Here is a 23,940-nt window from a genome sequence, read left to right as displayed (position 1 = left end):
AACGTGATCCCATAACACAGGGAATCGGGGGTAAACGTGAAGGTTTAACCAGATAACGAAGAAGAAGCAAGGAAGAGCTACAGAACGGGTAGAAAGGCCAGACCAAATAGCAAGAGCGCAACAGAGACCAATCAAAAGGAGCTAAAAAGCTGAAGCAGCAATCTCCCAAAATGAATGGCGACCAAAGGAAAACAGACCAATATGGAAGCTTTTACAAAAGGCCAGGATAGCCCCAAAGGAGAGAAAGATGCTGGGTCAGCTATTGGTAAAGAGGACCAACCAGAGAATGGAAACCACAAATACTTGATGCCATAGCAGCATTACAAACAACCTTGGAAGCAAGGATTGACGCAGTAAGGATCGCTGTGGGACTATTCAGGCTATACGTGAGAGCACTGTTGGACCCATGGGAAAACTTGAAGAACCGGTACAGGAGAACACCAAAGAAGTAGCTCAAGCGACGTCGGATGTCAACATACTAAACCGTAGGGTAAAACTGCTAGAAGAAAGAGCAGAAGACGCTGAAGGATGCGTGCGCAGGAACAACATCAGAATCCTAACAACAGAATCCTGGAGCTACCGGAGGACATAGAGGGATCCGACCCAACTAATTATGTAGGGAATATGATGCTAGAAGAACTGGGACCGGGGAATCTCACACAGGGATTCACTATTGAGCATGCACATAGATCCCTAGTCGGGAAACCACCAGCCGGGAGCTCCCCCCTAGGCCTATTCTCGCCAACATTTTAAACTACAAAGATAGATAAAAGATCTTGGCATTTTCCAGGACAGGGGGCACTATACAAAGAGTCTCAGCGAAACTGGCAATATACCCCGACTATACCTTCCAGGTGCAGAAAAGGAGAGCCCAATTTATAGGCCACTAAAGAGAGACTGAAGAAAGCGGCCAAATTGAAACTAATACATGAGGGCAGAGCCCTGTTTTTTTTCGATAGCCCAACAGAGGTGCAAGACTGTATGGACAGCGCAAAAATACCAACAATAGAAAGACTGACCATCTCATTTGCAGGAAGCAAGAACAAGCCCCCAAAAAACAAGGAAAAGCATATAGCCAATGGCAGGAAACTGGAGCAGGACACACCTCACGCAATCGGAAACAAAATGACTTGAGACCTAAAGGAAACCAAACTCTGAATTACACATTGCGTATGCCGTTTGAGAAAATGACAATAAGCAGGAATACGGCAGAGAAGACATAAACTGCTTGGTAGGAGAGACCTGGGACGGAAGAGAGCTCCTACTATCCCAATCACTTTTTGGTTGGGTACGATACAAAGTATCCACTCGTTGGGCACCGAACGCCTAGCCTAGTGACTAGGCAGGAAGGGAGCGGAAGTGGGGAAGTCTAACATGCAGTGCATGACTGGACAGTTTAAGTTGGAGAAGGGTTGGTTAAATAAAAGTGGGGGGTGAGTTGGTTAAGGGGAATGGGTTAAGCCTAATGGAGAATTCTGCAGTCCTAACACAGAAAGCCAAGACCCCCAGAACAGTGAGAGGCACACTAGAAGCATGGGAAAAGTCCATGCAAACAATTAGACGATGGTTGGGCGCATTAAAGTAATGACCTGGAACGTCTGAGGTCTGAACAACTACGGAAAGAGGCAGAGAGTAATCACATACTTGCGCAGACAGAAAATAGGAATTACCCTATTATAAGAGACACACCTTAATAAATTCAGACAGGAGACAATTGCTCATAAATGGGGAGGTATAGTGGTGGGATCCACATACTCTGTATGGCAGGGGAGTCCTCATTTGGGTGGGTCCAACAGTCCGTTTGAAAACATTGCACACAAAAGCTGATGACAAAGACCGAATGGTACTGATACACGGTATGCTTGAGAATAAAGAAATATGTATAGTAAACACATATACACCCAACCATGATGCCACAACATTCTTCAGGTCCTTATATGCCACGTTGGAACAGTACAGAGATGAGCTCATAGTATGGGGTGGAAACTTCAATTGCACATTGAATCCCAAAATAGACAGGTCAGATGACAGGTTACAAAAGACCAACTCCACCCGCAAAGGTCCTGAACGCCACCTACACCACTTCAACCTGGTCGACATGGAGGACTCTGCACACATGAGAGAGAGGCTACTCTCATTACTCCGCCCCACATAAAGTACACACAAGACTGGACTTCTTGTTCATGGGGAAGAACGGTTGCCAGTCAATTCGTCGAAAAAAATTGGTCGACCAGACAAATGGTCGAAGCAAATTGGTCGAAAACCATTTCGTCGAAATTTTTTTTTCTTCTATTTTAACCCTTTATTTATTTTTTTTGGGGGGTCCCCATTTTTTGCCTTAAAAAACCTTTTTTTGCCTAAACGAACACCCAAAAAAATATATATAATTTTTAAAAAAAATTTGACGAAATGGTTTTCGACGAAATTGCGTCGACCAAATGTCATTCGACCAATTTGAGGTTGACGAATTGACTGGACACCGGAAGAACATATCAGAGAATTCGAAGAGGCAGAATATAAAGCAAGAGTAATGTCGGACCATGCCCGTTAGTCCCGAAATGGGTGATAACAGCCCCTAGACTGCCAATACCAATTTGGAGACTCAGAAGTGAGCATATAAGAGAACACACAACCACGTTCTTTAAGGTTAATGACGGTAGTGTTAATAGAGTGGGTACAATATGGGAAACGTATAAAGTAGTGGCCAGAGGAGAGATGATAGCCAAAGCAAGGAGGGAGGGGGTGCGAAAAGCTGTCGCTTCAGAAATGCACAAAGTTGAACAAGAACTAGAAGAGACTGAGCGAAAGAATGGTGCGGGGGGAGACCATTTGAGCAAAGAAATTAAACTACGACCAAAGTGCCTGACCCAATGGGACAGGCTGGGCAATTTCAGCTATGCGCAATGCCTGGAAAAAATCCATGTGCAAGTGGACAAACCTAGCATACCGCTGGCTTGGTTGTACAAGAGTAACAACAGGAAAACAACAATACACTCGATACAAATCAAGTAACACACAGGTAGGACTGAACAAGGTGTTTTACGAATAACATCGAGAACTATACAAGGACTCCCATGCAGAGAGAAATGAGGAACTGCAGGAATTGTTAAATCTCATTACCTTACCACACCTAGATGAGCAACAAGTACACATCAGAAGAGCCCATAACAGCAGATGAGGTGGTGACTATCATATAATAAGAACATTGCCCATCGGTTAAGGCACCACGCATGAATGGACTGCCAAGCCAATACTATAAAGTATATGCGGATAGTTTAGCACCTGTCCTGACGAGGGGATATAACTAAGCGTTCGAAACAGGGTCGCTCCCAGAAAGCATGAGAGAGGCAGTAATTATCCCTCTTCCAAAACCCAACCCTTCTGAACCAAGATAACAAAATTCTTACAACAGTGCTGGCAAATAGGCTCAGGAGAGTAGTAACAGAAATTATATATCCTGACCAAACAGGATATGTATCGGGTAGGAACATCTCCTGGAATCTAAGGAGGTTAATACCACGTTATCGATAGTACTGCGGGCAGGAAAGAGCATTGCGAGGTGACCTCATTAGATGCAACAAAAGCATTTGATTCGGTACACTGGGACAGGCTCTACGCCCCAATGGCTAGATTGGGATTTGGACCAAATTACATGAGCTGGGTAAAATTGATTTATAAAACCTATGGCGAGAGTTAGAACATAAAGCATTTTTTCAGAAAGATGGGAATTACAAAAAAGGCACCAGACAAAGCTGCCCACTGTCTCCAATTCTGTACATTCTTGCAATGGAGCCATTAGCGGCATTCCTGGGACAGGAATATAAGGAGGCAGGAATAGCAATAGATAGGGGTGAGACACATTGTGTCAATGGATGCAGACAATGTGCTATTATACCTACACTACCTTGGAAAAGAACTTACAATATCTATTAGACGTGCTAGACAATTTTAGCACTTTGTCTGGGATCGTAATCAACAGGAATACATCATGTTTATTCCTGCTGGTCAAATTAGCTGAGGGTAACAAAGCAGAGTTGCCGGAACTGATACTACCGTGGAAAAAAATCCTTCAGATACCTAGTACTAGACATTTAGCATGACCTGAAACAAGCGCACACACATTATATCATAAAGCTAATGGAAGGGCAAGTATAATCAATGCAATTCTGTGGGAAGTTGCCTCTATCAGTAATGGGGAGAGCAGCGTTATTAAAAATGGTGGCACTGCCGAGACTGCTACATTGCTTTGGGAATATACCATAGAACATACCGAAACAATTCTTCATTAAACTTGAAACAGAGTGCAGAAGCTTATTAGGGCGGGGCCAGAGACACAGGGTAACACTTAATACCTTACGAAAAAGGGGGGTTGAGGATTCCGAACTTCGAACTGTACTACTTAGCATGCTAGATGCAATATGTGGTGAGCTGGCTTGCAGATGACCCCACTGCAGACACAGCACTCCTACAACCAGCAATAAAACATCTACAATTTATAGACCTGATTTGGGTTGCTCAGCCAGAACCGCAAGGATACCTGCAATTAGTGAAACTGGGTATGCAAATATGGCAGAGAGCCTGCAAAACACTGGAAATTAAAGACCCAATATCGCCACCGACACCTCTAGCAGCAGTAATGACAGACAGTAGAGGACTAAGGGCTTTTGTGTGCATACACTGGGGAGACTTGTGGGATCATCACGATAGGGGACCTGATGGGAATAAATAAACTATTGGATTTGCAAGAATTACAGGAAACGAAAGGCATACACAGAGTGCAATTTTTACTGCACAGTTCCATGGTAAACACGATCAAACGCAAATGGCCAACCATTGGGGAGGATACAATAGGCAGCGAAGAAATACAAACAATAATAGATATCTCAGATGGAGGGCACACCATATCCAGATTTTCAACATGCTAATAGAGCACTACCCCAGGGGGGAGTTGAAAAACAAGGGAAGATGGGAGGCAGAACTAGGGAAGCCCTTTGGAGATAAGGATTGGCATAAGGTGGCTGACTATCATAAGAATGTCTCCAGGAATGCAAGATTGCAACTTTTACAATTCTTTGTAATACAGAGAGCTTACCTGACCACAGATGTAATGGCCAAATTCAAGGGAACAGGCAGACCTTGTTGTCCAATATGCGAAATGGAAAAGCCGGCATGGTACATATGTTTTGGGAATGTAACTCTATACAGAAATCCTGGAGAGAGATTGCAAATAAGGTTGCCAAAGGAGGCATACATTTAGATATCCAAACCCCGGAGGCATGCATGCTGGGTCTTTTCCGAAAGGGAACAAAAGAGAACATGCTCTTAAGATTAAAGATCTGATATAAAGCGTGTGCTGCAAACTCTCATCTCAGAACAGGTTATCATGCCATGTTCTTTCTGGAGAGGAGCGCCTGCTACCTTTTTTGAAATATTTGCAAGGAACTTGGGGTTGGTCACCCTGAGTTACCTGGGGGCAACCAGATGTAGACTCCCTGCTCACTGTGCTCAGAGAGGCACATCTTCACCTCACTGATGAGGCCCAACAAGGCTGAAACACGTGTATGAGGTTGCTGTTGGTACTCTTGTTCAGAGAGGAATTGTCATAGCATTTCGGTGCTGGACTGTCCATGTGGGCGGGATAAAGACTGATATGCAAATGGATATTTCCCATCTGTGAAAGGTACAGTGAGCAAAAAGCGTGTGCTGCAAACTCTCATCTCAGAACAGGTTATCATGCCATGTTCTTTCTGAAGAGGAGCGCCTGCTACCTTTTTTGTAATATGTGTTGGCCAAATGCAGCATAGCCATGAACTGGAAAGCAGAGAGGGGGCCGAGTGTGGAGAAATGGTGGGAAGATTTACGAAAATGGTCAATAGCAGAAACGGGAGTGTGGAAACGGGCGATCAGGGAGCCAAAGCAAGACCCAGGCGAAGACATGCTGCAATGGACTGCCCTCGCACTAACTCTGTTTAACCAAAACCGTAGAGAAAGTGAGGACTAAAGAGCGTTGGGATGAAAAGCAGTGGTGAAGAAGTGTGCAGGATAAGGAGACACTAAGAAATAGAACTATATCATGGCTATTTACCGGGCTAGGGAGGGGCAGGAGAAGGAGAATTCAATTGGAAATGTTGAAACTTAGATGTTATAAAGTAAGATTTCAGATGAGTACAAGTTTAACCTGTCAACTGTAATATAAAAGCCAATAAAGATTTTTTTTTGTTTAAAAAAAAAAGGAGCCGAAACCAGCTCCTGGGTATCAGGCAACGCCCAGTAGGCAGGAGCGAGTACCTCATGCACTGCAAATCTAATAAACGCTTTACCATTTTGACCACTATGTTTGATCCATTATATTTAAATGTGTCCTAATTCTTCCTTCTTTACAATCTAAAACACTCAACATTAGTCACATATAAGGCACCAGTCTGTAAACACCACTTTGTAACGCACCAGTTGTCCTGGGGAGCCACAATAGCTCCCTTAGGGTAGAAGCAGAAGCTATTTAGCTCCCAGCAATTTCTAACCTTGCATAAGGAAAAAGTTGTTGGTTTTTACCATTAGATTAGGGATGGACCGGGAGCGGTATGTTTATGATGAATTACTTTTGCCAAACCTTTGTAAAGTTTGTGTTAGGTTTGTTTTTGATTTTAGTTTTTTTTAGGTTTTAGGTTTAGATTTTAGTTTTGTTTCTTAGTATATGTATATGTTTAAGTTTAGATTGTGTAAAGTTTATTATGTAAACTGTATCACATTAAATTAAGTTATTAGTTTATGGTAAGCAGGAGGATAAAGAGTCATTACATTTAGGATTAAAACTTTTTCTTTGGCTCCATCCTTTGGGCATTTCTTTGTAGATTAAGGTATGTCTGGACAGGCAAGACCTTATTAGAGTAAGTTGTGGACCTTATGTTTCAGTAGAAGGAGGACACTGAGTGCACTAAAGGATCGCTATTTAGTTTAAACCATCCGGACACAGATGTTAATACACTGCTTCTAAGAAGTGCTTTCACCATCACCTAATATCCCAATCTAAACATGACATTGCGTAACATTTCATACAAATAATAAGGAAAACCTTTGGCACTAATGGTGAAAATCTGTTATTTGCCTGGCTGCCAAGCAGTACACATGTTGAGGGGTGGGGTAGGAAGGCATTCACAGAAACAGGAAATGGAGTCCCTTACATTTATGCTGGTTAGTTTTTTGGTCCCTAAAGACTCTTAGGCTTTCTCAAAGGTTTCTGGTCTAGAATAGATTCTGGGAAAGATAAATCTAGTTTGAGAATAAAATAGTAGGGAGGGCTGCTTCGGCTCTGTGGGCACAATGCAGCTCTGGCAGTTGGAAAGAGGCTGGGAATTGTCTGATGGTGCAGTTGCTGAGCAGCTCAGGATTCCTGTGCAGTGTTACCATTTCGCCCCAGTCAACTGAACTGTTGGAGTCTTCAAGCATACAACTGTTGGATAGTTGTACTATTTAATTTTAAGGGTTCTGTACAGCAGCACCATGCCTGAATGGCCTATTGGCGTGCAGCTCTTCTCGTTCAGCCACCAGCAATATCAACCATGTCGGTGAGTGGCACACTCCGGTTTACACTTTCCTCAGCTTCACAGCCCAGCCTTTTGAAATCAAGGAAGCTGCTCAAGTCAGGAATTCCGGTGTGCATGGTACAATCCATTTCCCTCAGCTTCACAGCACACCCTTTGAAATCAGGGCAGTGGCTCAAGTCAGGGATTCCGGTGTGCATGGGACAATCCACTTCCCTCAGCTTCACAGCTTCACAGCACAGTTACCTCCTCCAAGTGCTTTTATGCCTTTTGAAATCATTAAGGAAGCAGCTCAAGTTAGGAATTCATGTGTGCATGGTACAACCCACATTTTGCTGCATATTTATAGGGGGCTAGCCCCTATAACGCCCTCTACAACCACCCCACCCATTCCCCTACTCCCAAAATTAAATGTATTTTTGGGATGACAAACCTTTGAATGATTGTGGGCGCTGGCTGGATTCGATTGTCCAAGAACTGGCAGTTTTAGTCCTGGTCGAGTCAAAGGATTATTGGTGCATGTGGTTTTTTATTATTTATGTTGGTAAACCAAAGATCATCAGTGTGGCAATTACTGCCAGTTGGTGAGTGCAAACAGCCGACGCGCGTTTCGACCTAAGTCTTTTTCAAGACTGTGATTTGTGAAGTGAGTGAGTGGGTAAGTGAAGTGCATAGCGCAGTGACATTGTTTGAGAAAAAGTAGGTGCGACATAGTCCAATACGGATAATGGTTTCGCAAGTATGATCACATGTTAACAGGTTTTGCATAAAATTAATGTAATTACAGTCATGATATATGAACAGTAGTACGTTGGTTGTAATTGTAAGTGGTGACAGTGAGCGGTGGTTGTAGTGTTTTCATTCAGCAAGGCATTCATGTTTAGATTAATGCGTATTGACATTATTGACAGATTGAACCATTGGTTCAGATAAAACACGAACAAAGTACCAAGGGAGAGAGAAAGGAAGATAAGGACAGTTAGTTAGTTCCAGGTGAAGGCCATGCTAGGTTGTTAGGCAATGAGGTGTCGATGAAGGGGTGGTTGAATCTTACCAAAATGAGTAGGGTGGTAGACTCTAATTAGAGCTGGTATCTGGTCCTCCCAAGTCTGGGTGCCAGTGGGACTGGGTAGCCTGGTCTGTGAAGATACAGGGGATTTAAAATGATTAACGTTGGTGATTGGGTCAGGTACGGTAACCATGCACACAGGATTTGTGGGTGCTTGCCTCAGTAAGGAAGGTAGGAGTGGGTGTAGAGGTTGTGGCATGGTGGGGCCTGGTGATGCACAGTCCCGGGGTGAGGACAAATGGGAGCGCGAGATGGTGGGTGGTGCCGAGGGGATGTGGTGGAGGCAGCAGGATGCCAGGCGAAGAAAAAGAGGGGTGGGGATGAGGCCCGAGTGGGCAATTGTTTGGCGGTAGCCGTGGAAGGAGGTTGGGGCAACATGAGTGGGCTTGTGTTGTGTGTGGGTGCGAGTGCCAGATTGGAACCAGGGGGAGGTGTGTGTCCATCCCTCAGGTGGGGGTTGAGCCTCTGTTGAACCCGCACCAGGCGTAAAATGGGCCTGTTGATCATGGCGGTGGGGTGGCCTCCGTGAGTGGTGAGGCGGGATGGCGGGCAGGTGGCCGGTGGTGCAGATGAGCAAGCCAGGTACAGGGGGGCTAGGCTGTGCGAAGCCGGTCTGGTTCTGTGGTGGGTGGGACTTGTGGCGCCTGGGGGCGTGGGTGAATGGCCAGTGTGGTCCCAGGGCTCGGGTTTAGTGATCAAAGGGCCACAACAGTGTCGGGGCACGGCGCGAGTGCCGCGGTGGGACGGCGCGGTTGGGCGAAGAGGGATCCTCTAATAAATCTTACCTGATGCCGGATTGGCGGATTATTGCCGTTGGTCTTCAGTCAGGAAGTGAGACAGCAAACTGCGTGTCTTGAGCACTTCCTGACTGTAAGTAATGCCTGTTCTGATTGGTTGCGGTGGGAGGTGCCCTGATTGGTTGCTGTGATCAGTGCCCTGATTGGGTAGCCTGAAAGTACATGTTGCAGTGGTTAGACAAGCCGCGTCTAATCCTGTTTGGGAAACCGCTGATCTCCGTGAGATTGGAAGAAGTAGTCCTGATTAAAAGAAGGTGGAAGTGCTATGTTCGCAGTCGCAAGTTGGATTGGAGTGCACTGAACCATATTGGTGTTCATGAAAGGTGCAGAGTAGTTCATGGTTGCTTGTATTGGCTGCGTGGGCCTTGAGGACCCTACTGAAGGAGTTTGCAGAGTAGGGAATTGTGATGAGCAGGGGCAGAGGTAGAAGTTGCTAGGGTGATTTCAAGGAATGTCAGTCTGATAAGACTAAAGGAGTCCCAGTTATGGGATTAGAGTGAGGATTAGGGACTGATGGGATATAGGGCAAGCCTAGTGGTCCGGGACGGGGTGCCATGGTTGGCCTGGTTGGTGTTACGCCCCCTGTTGGTGGTGAGCATGTGTTCAGGGGTGGATGGGCCAAGGAATATAGTCGCAACACTATATGAGCGTAGTTCATGGTAAAGTACACAAGCTAGCTACGTAGACGACATCCTGATGATCTGATGCGGAACTACAGAAGAATTGGATTCATTGGACAATCGAATCTAGCCAGCGTCCACAATCATTCAAAGGTTTGTCATCCCAAAAAGCATTCAACCACTTGGGAGCCTTGGAGTTGGTCCCCAGACAAATCATGATCCAGGCTGCAGGCTGAACCTTAAACCACTAATCGGAGGTGTGCAGCGGACAGAGTCCCGACACTGACAACTCCAACCAATTAAAGCCTTAAATTAAATGTACTCTAGCCCTGCACTCACCCTCACCTCTGCCACCTACAAAAAGCTGAGACGAAACGTGATATGATATGGTATTTGTAGCGCGCCTATACACAAGTGTTTCAAGGCGCGACGAGGCAGGGAGGGAGGGAAACAAGGGGAAGACAGACAAACGATCCTACTAGGCCAGGTGTCATTCAGATCGCGCAAGTGCAGAGGTAAGGGGAAAAGGAGAAAGTGCAGGGGGAGGAGGTGGGGGGGAAGTGCAGTACAAGGTAAGTAGCGTAATAAAATAATAAATAATAAATAAAAAGGGCCAGCTGGTGGCAAGTGCGAGGTAAGTGCAGAACAAGTGCTGAGAAGTGCTGGGAAGGGGGGCTGTAGGGATACAGTGACAGTCCCACAGTGCAGGGGGAGCTAGGGAGGCAGTGAAAGTGGAGAGTGGCTGGGCCCTGGACCGAGGTCGCTGAGAGTGGCCCAGATGCAGGTTTAGTGCAGAATTCAGAGGGGAGTTAAGCAGGTTTAGCAGGGGAGAAGGAGAGAGAAGGCAGAAGCGAAGAGGAAGGTTTTGAGGTACTTCCGGAACCGGAGATGGTTCTCCTCAAGTTTCAGGGAGGCAGGAAGGCTGTTCCAGAGGGAGGCCCCTGCTGCGGAGAGAGATCTACCCCCAGCTCGTTGCTTCGAGAAGCGGCTGACCATGAGGGAGTTGGAGACGGATGAGCGAAGGGCTCGTGAAGGAAGATATTTCGGAAGAGAGAGTTGAAGGTATTTAGGCCCCAGGCCCCAGAAGGCCTTGTGGACAATGCAGAGGGTTTTGAACTTAATCCTCGCAGCCACTGGGAGCCAGTGAAGAGATTTCAGTCCTGGAGAGATACGGTCCCTGGGCTTGAGGCCAAGGACAAGTCTCGCAGTTCTGTTCTGGATAAGTTGCAGAGGGCGGAGAGTGGAGGCAGGCAGATTAAGATAGAGGCTGTTACAGTAGTCCAGCCTTGAGAGAACCAGGGCCCGGCAGACAGTGAGCTTCTGGGGGAAGGAGAGGAAGGGAAGAATACCTCTGAGGAGGTGCAGCTGGTAGTGTGACTTCTTAGAGACGTCAGATATATGAGGAGAGAAGGAGAGTGTGGAGTCGAAGATGACCCCGAGGTTTTTAGCCTTGCAGGTAGGGGCGGGAAGGGGGCCAAGGGAGGCCGGCCAGAGAGCTGCAGGGAAGGAGGGAGTGGGTGTGCCGATGAGTAGAATCTCAGTCTTACTGGCGTTAAGGCAGAGGTCATTGGCAGCACACCATTCCTGGATAGCAGACAGACAGTCGGAGATGAGGGAAGGAGAGGAGGAGGCCGAGGGTAGCCTGAAAATGAGCTGGGTATCGTCCGCATAGCACTGGAAGTGGGGGCAGAGAGCGGCGATGCGGTGGGCAAGGAGTGCCAGATACTGGTTGAAAAGCCAGGGAGAGAGGTTGGATCCCTGGGGGACACCACAGGTGGAGAAAAAGATGTCAGAGAGGAAGGAGCCCATTTGGACCTGGGAGGGTCGACCGGAAAGGAAAGAGGTCAGCCATGCCAGAGCCTGACCACGTGGCAATACGGCCTCCACTAGTTGGCTTTCTGCGAGTTGGGCCGGCACCCCCATGTCATACTATTACAAATATATTTCAGCACAAGATTTAAACACACTATCTGTTGTATGTGATGTTAGTATGGGTAATAGTAAAAAAATTAAGTAGGCAAGAAAACAAATGGGTTTTTCAAGTTCAAAAACTGTCTGAAATGCTGAGTTGCATTTAAGGTCCATTCATAAGTCTTTTCATCAATATAGCCATCCATTAAGTATCCCTTCATTAATACAGGTTCCCAAATCTGGTACACAGATTCAATGGTGTGTCATATGCAATAACAATGTTGCACAGATTAAAATGTCAGAACACTGTGTTTCGCCCTACTGTGGTGTTGCATTGTGTTTGAGCCCCAGGATTCCTGCTGTGGGCCTTTGTCAAGACAAACATTGTTTTTACAATATTATTCTCCATCATGTGGATGAATGAATGAGTTAGTCACAAATGAGACTGGGCCTGCAAACCAGCCATGGATCCCTTCGTGGAAGATGTCCTGAGAGAAGTTCTAATGTCCTGAGAGAAGTTCTATCGCATAAATAGACTGCCACGTTCCATCTGATCTACTGCCCACCACACACATGTGGGTCATTGCTCTGTGACATTTCTATTCTCTGCAACAATTGCAAACTCAACACACCTGTTCCTGTGTGACTTCAATCTACCAGGTACAGAAGCCACTGAAAGCACCAGAGACTCTTTACTCCACCTCATGGATTCCCTGAACATAAAACAACATGTTCTAAACACCACCCACATTGTAGTAGACCTACTCAACATCACCAGTTCTGCATCCCCCGGATAACATTTCTTGAAACCTATCCCAGTTGACTGGGTAGGCCATCCTCCTTACACTTACCCTTCTGTCCAACAAGGGACAGGGTAAGCACACAGTGCCCTTGAGTCGCTCATTTAAGGACCTTTCCCCCCTTAGAATTACTAGAACAGAAACCAGCAACTCTACAATCCCCACAACCCCAACATTGAAACTTTATCAACTCTCAACAAAACCATACTGGAAATGGTTGGCGCTCAAGCTACCCTCAAACTACATCAGGGTTCAAACCTTTGCCCTCTGGTAACCAAAAGTAAGCACACCATCCGGGCACTGGTGTAAAGCGCAGAGGAAGTACTACGTCCTCCGCCTTCATGGCCTCAGTGCCGGTCTCGTCATATAAGCCAAAATCTGATATCACTCATCAACTATCTCAGCATCTGCCAACAGCGGGAAAGCTCTTTTCATGGCAGTCAAACATGCCTTGAACCCACTGCCTGACCCAGTAATTTCTATGTCTTCAGAAAGGTGCAATTGTATTAACTTATTCATCAACAAGATGGATAACCTAGAACAACAAACGGATACCGCACAATTGCCCCTACTGTGAGATTGGCATCCTGGAAGGAGACACAGACAACAGATTCAAAATAACAAAAAAAAATGTATTAATGAAATTGTCAGGATGCAGTAAGGCCTAACTTGCCCTATGCTAAGGTGAGATTTCCCTACCTAAAGAAACTAAGGAAAGTCTTTGTCAATATATCCAACTGAAAAGTCTCTGTGTCCAAAACCTATACTTGCCCTCCCAACTAAAACAGAACAATCTGTTGGGATGTCAACTATAAACTAAATAGTATTCCAAAAGTAAAGTTCTGAGCTATTTCCAGCTCGGGCTTAAGCTTCACCTTCTCTTCTCCCAATGTCAATACATTCTTTACAATGTTCAATTTACCTTCTTTTGGACTTGAAGCAATAAAGGTCAAAATACCCTTGCCCAAGTTCAATACAGTTTCAGGGCAAGATGATGCAAAAAGAAGTATCTTGGAGCTTTGGTTTCGTATTTTAACAGTTCTTTACAACTTAGGGTTCCCTTCCCCAATTCTGGTATACACCAATAGTTGGTTTCTTTCTTCCACAATAGCAAACTTCCTTGTTAGCATATAGGGGTTATCTGGTCTTGGTGCAGTTTTAGACCAAACGGTCCACCCATTACAGGTCACGCAAACAGGAACCTATCATTCACTTTCACCAGTTCATAATAGTAGTTCTCTGGTCTAGGTGCAGTTTTACACAACACGGTCCACCCATTACAGGTCACGCAACCAGAAACTTCCAGGTCTCTTCAATATTCAGTCAAACAAGTATTTTCTCAAATGCCGTTCCTTGACTTTCACATATCCATGGTTTCTCAACTTTGCACTTCGGATCTTTCATTCGCCTTAACTTTCTATTGGCTTGCAGTTCATTGTGCCATAGTTCAACAGGTTGTTCTTTCCTTTCATTTTAATTGAACAGTTGCATGTTTTGCTCATTTCATTCAGTTCAATATTCAATGTATGCCTTTTTGCTTATTTCCCCTAATTTAGTGTTCAATAAATACATCTTTGCTTAGTTCATTTAACTTGATATTTAATAGACACCACTTTGCTTGTTTCATTCAGTTCGGTATTCAATAAAGACAACTTAGCTTTATTTATGTGGACTGGTACTACTTGTCCGGTCTTTAAGAGCGTCCCTCTGTTTTTAAGTGTCCTAGACACTTACCTGGACTCTGCAGCTCCTCGTAACTGCTTCTGCTCCTTTGCGGGAAAGCTTGTTCGATGGGTGCTTCAATTAGCTGGCTCTCGTGCGCAGCATTGCATTCGCTCTTCAGCAGCGCTTGATGCCTGTCCTTCCTTCCGTGGGCTCTCCATCCTGCACCGTCACTCCAGCAAGGACTCCCAGGATCTCGGTCGGCGTTGCCGCATCTCGGCCTCTCTCACTCCTGCACGGCTGCTTCTGCTATGTCTTTCTCTTTACTGCTTCTTTCCACTCTCGGCAGCATTCCATCTCTTATTCACCTGTGATCCGATGATGGTTTCAGAATATTGAAGGATACGGTCAAGCAATTTTGTGGGATGCTGAGGGGGATTGCAATATCCCATTAAATCATGTGAAATGGTCGGGATATCCCTAAAAGGGAAATGGGGATGCCATGTCTCATACGACAATGCCTCACTCCCCCCCCACCCCTGAGGGTCGCCTTCCCCCCCATTTCATTCCACCTCAAATTGCCGCCCCCATGGTCGGGATTGGGTAGCGGTTGCCGTCCCTTGGTCATATGAGGAGAGGTTACCTCTAGGAAAGTAGTTGATGACATCATTGGATTCATCACAGTAGCCAGTGGGGAACTCGTGCATTTTAAGCCATCCTCCTGACCATTTATTGTAGACTATCCCTTTTGTTGATGTGGACCGCAGGCCAGAGCCAAATTGGCTGTTTTGTTTACATAGGGTAATCCAAACCCCGAAATGGAACCCTCAGTTTTAGTTTAAACTGGTGTAGACCGGTTTCAAGTCATCTAGATTTACCAATCTACATCCATTTTGGGTGAGCTGGTGTGTTTGGTGGTTTGTAGGGTCAGCCTGATTGGAGAGAATTCCTATGAGTCCTGTATAAGCCAGCCCCCTCACGCCCCCCTCCCCCATTGGAAGTAAAGGGTCCTATGCCTGGTATGTTCCAGGTAGACCCTATTTCCTTGGACCATTTGATTTCTGCACATTGTGTATTACAGTTGGCACCCTAAAGATGTAGACATCAAAAACATGCTTGCAATAGACGTTCCCTAAGTATGGAACAAAATTGGGTTCAACAGATTTATGAATGGATGGAATGTGAATAAAGTAGGACTTGCAGTTAGTGGATGCTCTAGAACAATTGCATAAGTGTTCATTGATGGAAATAGAGTTGATAAGTGGAGCTCAAAGTTGCTCTGAGCTATGAGACATCACACAGCGAGTAGGAGCTGCCATATAGGTATAGATATGTATATGAAATCAACCCGTAACGTTCACGCACTCTTTTCACTAATTAAGTTATTGACTCAAAATGTTGTAGTGACTGTGCATAATTTTGCATGATTAAAAAAACAATTAGAAATGTGACTTGAATACGTATTTCTGGGAATCTCAAATGGCCAACACAGATGTAATGACTCATCCCTAGGTCTGTATGGCACCACTTGTCATTAATTCTTGGGTAGCTGCAGGTATTACCTTGCTCTTCTGAACTATACACAGGAGTCCCTATCCCCCAGATTCGATCCCTGTGTGCGTACCTTGGAGACTATGAGAAGTTATTAAAGAATGTGTGCAAAGTATAAACGTTAGTGTAAGGCTAAATATAAGTGGTGGATGAAGCTGTTTAGCGGCAGTTAAATGCTTTTGGCTTTATTGCATATTCATTTGGGGCTAATGAGAGCATGTTGTGGGATTGTCAGTTGGGTGGTACATTGGGGTTAGAGAGATGCTGAATATAGGTAGTTTTTGTATATACATCTGCTAAGCTGCTTTGTAAAGGTTTTAATAAAGTTCAAGCTGTCTAATCTTCTTATGTATACCTGACTGCTCAGTGATGGGCGTGAAGAGCCATTTGGATACTAGGCATCTGTTAGTATTTGGGTGTTCTATGCAAGTTCACTGGCTATGAGTGGTCTTCGAGCTGTGGGGCTGGCCAACGTAAGGGGGACTGAAAGATGTCGAGGCTCTTTAAAAAGGGATTACAGTGACTGCTTCTAATAGAAAGTATTGCCAATTAATAGAAATTCAAAGCATGGTACAGCTTGCAGGGGGTGGAAATAATATTTTTACTCAGAGGGGCTCAGTATACAACCAACGTTTGACTACCACTGGATGTCAAGATTTCTTCTTTCGTGCCAAGAGTGTCCTATACACACACATGTTCTAGATCTTGGATGCACTGCGTTTGCATTGATTTGCAGGAAGGCTCAACCAGCCGCTTTATTTTAAAGGTGAGCAATCCCTCTATCCGTTGTGTGGCATTGGGAATTAACCCTCACATTCGCAGCCAGCCGAGGAGCCCGCACATCAGTAAACATGTTCACTGGGTTCCTGTGCAGGCCGCCTTTGATCAATTTGTGGGGTCCTGGGATCCACTTAGATCCTGCTTTGAGTTTAGAGGTAACTGGTTATCTCAACGGGAGCTGTTGCAAAGAGCTCACCTGACTCCGCGGTAACTGTTGCAATCAACTTGTGCCCACGCTGGAGCCTTTCCTTCAAATATACTGGGTGTCCCCGACGAGGGTAGCCACTAAGCAGCATTAACAACAGTTTTGGATACCCCTGTGGGCCATTCAGCTGTGCTGCACCCAAATGCCATAATTAATTCAATGAGTCCCACACGTTTCAGATGGCTCACCTGCGTTTTGTTTTCAGTGAATGTCAACATTATGTGGTAATTAGTCCAGCTTGCTATTCCATAGCTTACCTTCTACCGGAATGTTACTGTGAGACACAGTGCTACATGAAGCCATACTGGGTGCCCCTGTGTTCCACCCGAAATACCTGCTCGGTTCATCTAATCAGCTCTGGTTTATGTAATATGCGTGTTACTTCGACTTAATTTCACAAGTCCTGGTTTCTTCTTTGTGGAAGCACTCGAACACCTGCTCTTGATTCTGAGAGTGGCAAATGTATAATGCTGTGTGTAGTTCAGAAAAGCAGTTGGTGTGTGGACAACACCAGAATGCTTCAGATTGTTCGACTTTATCTTATAAATGAGTCTAGGCCCAGTATCAACGTTCCACCTCACTAAGCCTTCTGGTCCACTCCTCCCATTTGCGTAGTCCTTCTCCTCTATTAGGTAGACAGACTTTCGACTATATGCTCATTTGTTTTTGCGAGTCCGCAAAAGAACAGGATAGGCCACCTTTCAATACTCTCATGGCTGACGTCGTTTCTTTGCCTTTCTGATTTGGGAAATCTTTTTAAATTGGCAGGAAAAAAACGTTTTATCCTACACTCAATCGAGTGACCTGTTTAATACTTAGGTGGCATTGTGATCAAGTAGAAACTCCGAGGAAGCTCGAGGGTGTATGCCATCTGCCTGCGCCCGATCCTCCAGCTAACATAACCCACAGACAGTAGCCGGTGATCATGGTTCCTCACTTGGATCCCAGGCACTTGTTCTGTGTCCTTTCTCACCTGCCCCCCTCCCTCCCTCCCTCCCTCCCTCCATCTCACTCCTCTCCCCATTTCAGGGGCCATCCCCTGAGAAATGCTGTTAAAGAAGCAGGCATGGGCTCCTGATGAATAAACTAGCAGTGAGGAGACTGGGCCAAGCTCCGTTTACTGCAGGTGTAGGAACTCTACCATGTTCTGCCTACAGTGTCCCAACGCGCTCAAAAGCCGCTGGCGGGCAATATAGTAGCGCCAGTGCTACAGGTGAGATTTATGGGAGAATTTGACTCCCTATTTTGTTTTAAAGTTAGGAGTACACTTTATTTAGGGAGTACAAAACGAAGTCCCATTCGCAATGACAGTATTTTATAAGCGAGCAAAAAAAAAGCAAAACATGGGTTTTCACTGTAAAACAGAAATGTTTTGTAATAAATATTTCTTTGCAGCTAGTTATTCATTAACAGTAAAAATAAATGTTGACCTCTTCAGATTGGGCAATAATAGACATTTCTTTCTGTGGCACTTTGTAACCACTTGTCCAAACATATCAATGGAGGTGTGTGGGTGAAAGCAGCGGAACAGGCTGCTATGTGTCTGTTTGCTATTTTTTTATGGGAGTATTTTCACTTCCTGTTTGTATTTTTTGGGATTATGTGCCTGTTTGTTGAGAGTAAACGTGGCTGATGCACCCCATATACATATACATGGGGCATAAGTCCTATATATATATATTGGGACTGGTTAGTGGTATGGGAAGCACTAAAGCTAGCAAGCAATTATTTATAGTGAAGTCTTTCCCAAAGAATCCTGCATCCCCGTCACACTATTCATACAATACTCCATATTTGATGGACGTACACAAGAGAATTCACGAAGCGGGTTTTTGGTGTTGAGAATGAACATTGGTGCAGTAACTCTTAACTGCCTGTTTAAGAGCAGATAGAGGCCGCTTTAGTCATTTTCTTCCTTCTGGGGATTAACTTTGTCTTGTCACCTGCTTATCTTGTCACCGACAGGTTTACTCCTTCTGAAGAGCTCCTGTCTCTCCATGGCTGATCACTGGAACCTTCTCTGATCGATGCCTCTGCCTCGCCATGCAGCTACAGAGTGAAAAGACAGCATGAAGTCTGCAGAGTTGAACATCCATAAAGTGGATAAAATGGTTCCACCAAAGGTTCTGCATAGAACCACCATGGCAACTACAGAGCAGCGACCCATGCAAGATCTTCGCCTCACCATTTCATGAAGTAAGATTTGGCTGAAACAAAACTGCTACAAGGCATCCACGCCCAAGAAGTAGACCCTCTGTCTAGTGACAGGTTTTTCCATAGAGGTTGTGTGTGCGCTGCTGAAGTTTAGGCACACCATTGATGCCACTGCATGGAACCCCACTCCAGTAACCAGGCATGCTACTATAATCTTCTGCACTCTGGATAGCAGAAGAATAACCTGCAAACGGACCTGCAACTTCAGCAGATGTGCTAGTTTCAAGGTTTGCAATACATGATGGCATCCTCTAGTTATTACATTCTGGTGAATGTTCTTGGAATCATTTCTATTCCAGTGAACGTTTCCCCCATAACAGAATTTGTAAAACAACCGAGACACCTAGAGCTATGTCTGTGTTAACACTATGTGTAGGCATTTTGACTTATGTCTGTGCGAAAACCCATCGTCCATCATTTAATTATCCTTGCCCAGGGTCACGATTTACACAAAGCAATGTTAGTGTGGTGACAATTTTCTTTATCAGCATTAGGGAAGAATTCACTTGCCCAGTGTTGTGTACATCATAGACTATAACATTTTTCCTGAAACGAATTTTAATAAGATTGGCGAGAAGATGCAGCTACATGTTCAAGGCAGTAAATATTGTATGCATGGTATAATATAAAACGGGGTCTTTTATCACGTTCGCTGTTAGTAGTGCCATATTGGGGTGTATTTATAGGGTGTATGGCAGCAGCACTATCACCACCGTCATGATGGGTTGGTTGCTTATGCCCCAACCGTTGCCTGAACAACCCAAAGATTGGTAATAAAGTGGGATTTAGTTATAGTTCTATGTAGCCTCAATTGTTTCTTGTTCCCACCCCTCCAGTTGTGGCAGAGAAAGTCAGGAGTTTCTTGCCTGACCATTGTCACGCCGTTGGCAAATAAAATCGGAGACCTAAGAAGATGAGTTCACTTTTGGAGAGATTGCACAGCAAGTTTAACCAAAACCGGCCATGGACAGACACAATGAAGCTTGTTCGTCAAGTTATGGTGAGACTCTTTAGGGCCGGCTCTCAAAGTACTCTTGCTGGTGGTGGTATTTAGCAGTGGTCGTTATAGTGCTTGATTTGTGTTGCTTGTGTAATATGTCTGTATTTATTCTTTGTGAAAATATCCTATGATTTCTTTGTTAAAGACTTATTTGTTGGAAAAAATCATTACTGACAAATGCCATATACTCTACTATACCATATACTATAAAGAATCTTCTGTGATCACCAAAAAAGGAGCATCTTTGAATTGGGGCAAAAGACAGATGGAGGTGTACACGGGAGGAAAAAAGCAACAGTGGTAACCAGAGGTGGCCTTTTAAATTTAGAAATGATACAACATAAATGCAAATGGAAAATGAAAGACAATAAAAAAGGGGGGAAGGAGTGCAGTGGAGTTCGTTGCTAAAGGCGAAGTAAAAAAGAAGATGAAAACCAATTAAAAAGGGTAGTGAAGGTTGTATATCTCGCGCTGGTTATTCAAATAAATAGTAACAGAAAGGTCCATAAATGCACATCAAATGACATGTAATAGAAAAATATGTGAATCAGCCGACATGTGTTTCAACCCCCACGGATCTTTCTCAAGGCAAGACATTTTCATGGTCCCTAATACAATGTGGGTCTATCACTCACTGTGAATGATTGGATCCTGAATAGGAGGTTCAAAAATGAGCACCAAGTTATTCACGTTGGTTAGCACAAAACTGGTCCAGTTGATTGGCCAACAATGACATATATGAGGAGAAGCCCAGTGGGGCGTGTGATCCCATTTCATAAAGAATGGCGGGGTAGATCCGTCCTCCTCCCGCCTTTTGTCTCAAATAAATAAACAGCCTTTCATCTCTGCACAGTGCCCTGTCTACACAGGACGCCGTGCTGGGGACCTTGAAAATGTCTTGCCTTGAGAAAGGCCAGTGACGGTTGAAACGCATGTAAACTGATTCTTATATTTTTCAGTTTCATTTGATGTGCACTATCTATTTCAATTACCAGTGCAATATATCTAGTTTTAGCCTTCACTAGTCATTATACGAGGTATGGGCTACGCCCTTCCTGTGTTCTTGCTGCTGATTTACCCCATGCAGTTATTATTGAAAAACCTGCAAATTGTTTAACCAATTGATCAATTGAGTTGATTCAGTTTCTAGTGCCCCTCTTTCCCATTTCAAACGGGATGTGCATTTTGTTTCCACAAAAGGTGCACACATTGCTAAATTAAATTTTTACAAAACTTAATAATCTAAAAATAATTTTTAGGTTAATCACTTGTCCGAAAGGTAATTTGTTGTCATAAGCTATAATATGTCAAGTTATCGTAGATTTTCTGCCAGTTGCCCTCTGCATTAGCAAGAACTCACTTTAAAGGAATGTGCTACAGGCAGATTCAGGCTGTTAGGGATGTTTTCTCTGTTGAGGCATGTAAGAAGACCTATCCATAGTAAAATAGGTTGTCCATCAAGTTAGTACCATCTCTAACAATTGGTAGTGTGGCTGAGCAGTCAGGCTTCATTTTTAGGAGGGGGTGGGCTTGTTCCAAAGTACAATTTTAGCTCTGTACAGACACAATAAAATGCACCACAAACTATATACTGAAAATATATAAACTATTTAAGACTTGCTTACAAATAAGTAACACAGCAAGGCCCCAGGGGTCTGCAACCTTTGGCTCTCCAGATATTTTGGACTACAACTCTCATCAGCCCAAGCCATCATAATCAATAGTGAGGGTTCATTGGAGTTGTAGTACAACACACCTGGAGAGCCACAGGTTGCAGACCCATGATTCATACACAAACACTTTTCGGACAAAAGTTCTCCCATAGTGATCAACAGCACTAACCTAATAGGCCTGCTGCAGGTTATGGGTAAACAGTAGGCAAGTATGTATTACTACTTAATTTTAGGTGCAGCAGCTGATTGGGTAAGTCTAGGAGATGCACACAGAAAAGACCAGACCAAGGTTGAAGTTCCTGGAGGTAGGGGAGGGCTGGCAGCAAAGTGAGCACCGGCTCACAATCAAGCACTCCGATTGCAGATGGAGAATATAGAAACATCCCTACAACCAACCATAGGAAGTGGGTCCTAGGACCCAGGGCCTTGTAACCTCAGTGCTAGCTGCTGAAGGAAAGGTCCAGGAACGGTGAGTGCACAGGTAAATTCCCGGGTCAGTGGTTGGTGGTGGGATGGTGGGTGGGGGGACAGAGGTCTCCAGTCAGTGTGTTTTGAACCCATGGTGAAGCAAGGATCCAGACGAGGAAGATATGGAAAGAGACCCACGAGATAGAAGACACCTTTGCATTGACAGCAGCAGCGGAAGGACTCCGCAAGGGTCATAGGCAGCTAAGAAGAGTAGGAGAGGTCAAACCAAGCAGCAGGAATGGTGCCACGATGTAGGCAACAGCTGGAATTGACCAACATCCGGAGTAGAAAGCAGCTACTCAAGTTCCAGGCCAGAGCATCAGAGAGGGGCTTCCACCTTAAAGCCGATCTGAACAGTGGATAGGGCTACCCACTACTGTTATACACAGTCAGTCTGGCTGGTGAAGTCAACCACCCACAAGCACGCAGCATTCAGGTTTTGGCAGCTAAGTAACCGGGTCAGTTCATCCAAATCTCTAAAAACTCAGGAATACCTACAGGTTTGTGGATTGCAGTATCTGACGGACGTTAATCAAGTTTTAGACTAGTTTAAAGCCAACTGAGGGGGCTCGGTATGGCTCAGGTTGCACCTACATCAGCAAAATGTCAATTCTGGCCAAGCCCCATGGCCCACACAGTCAAAGGTAAAAAACGCAATGGCTGGGTGTAGGACTTTAAAAAATAAATGAGTACCACAATGGCCGCTGGGTTACTAATGCAGTCAAAATGGCTACAAATGTGATGTAGCTAACACAAAATTAGAATTGTGCTGGGATGAAATTGGGGTGCTTAAATACATCCTTGCCCTGGCCGTCGTGCGCTACTACAGGGCAGCACACCGTTATGAGTTGCAGTGAGAGGGGCTTTTCAGTAGAAGTCCCTCTGATTACAAAGAGAAAGTCGAAAATATGTAAAAATTATCCAGATGTTTATGGGACTGTGAAAAACCTAAGGGTCTTTCCTGGCCTACTCCTCAGGGATCTTCTACACAGGTGGTCAAGGGAGGGCCATCGCTTTTAGATCCCGACCTTGGGGGCAGAAAAGCGAGGGAGGATCACCTGGGTAGAGGGTTCTCCGGTATTGGGGAGGGAATACCTGAGGGTGAGACATGGTATCCCCCATTCCTTGACAGTGACCTACCCAACCCCCCTCATCCTTCATAGGATGTATTAAGGCACACTCTCTTCTTTTCCCCAAGTGTCACTCAAGTACTGTGACGAAGAAGAGGAAATCAAGAGGAGTACAGATTTCCTATGAGAAACACCACTATGGTACTGGGACAAAGAAGATGCAAATAGAGGCACATCTTCATAGAACATGTCTCACTAACAAGGCCAGGCAGGGTCAGGCAATTGAAATCAACTATGCCCACCTGCAGGCTATCAAGTCTTCAGGAGATTATAAAAGGAACACGAACAATCAGCAGAGAGAGCGCGTTGGGAGGAGAGCTGATGAGCCGTGGCTGCCCAGGAATAGCTGGGCGAAACAGGGCTGCTGAAAAGCAGAGGGTGTGTGTGAGGAAGCATCCGGGAGAAGCGTGGCTAACTATCAGCAAAGAAGAGAAGTCCAACAAAGGGAGCTGGTAGGCGTGCTGATCCTTGTTACATTGGTAAAATGAAATGCTCATTCCCCTGGGCCAGGACAGGAGC

At 45.0% G+C, this 23,940-nt stretch overlaps 1 protein-coding gene across 1 annotated transcript in view; it reads left to right on the top strand.

Annotated features, from left to right (window-relative positions):
• MED1 (mediator complex subunit 1) overlaps positions 1–23,940 on the top strand; it is a 509,499-nt gene that overhangs the window by 66,248 nt on the left and 419,311 nt on the right. The window contains exons 2-3 of the mRNA XM_069634720.1: positions 18,902–19,132; positions 19,987–20,150. Coding sequence (XP_069490821.1) covers positions 20,064–20,150 — 87 coding nt within the window. The 5' untranslated portion in view covers positions 18,902–19,132; positions 19,987–20,063. The remainder of the gene's footprint in view (positions 1–18,901; positions 19,133–19,986; positions 20,151–23,940) is intronic.

The sequence above is a fragment of the Ambystoma mexicanum genome, chromosome 13, assembly GCF_040938575.1.
Source record: "Ambystoma mexicanum isolate Mex_15411 chromosome 13, UKY_AmexF1_1, whole genome shotgun sequence".
NCBI lineage: Eukaryota > Metazoa > Chordata > Amphibia > Caudata > Ambystomatidae > Ambystoma > Ambystoma mexicanum.
The sequence above is the reverse complement of the archived record's forward strand: the minus strand, read 5'-3'. Positions and strand labels throughout refer to the sequence as shown.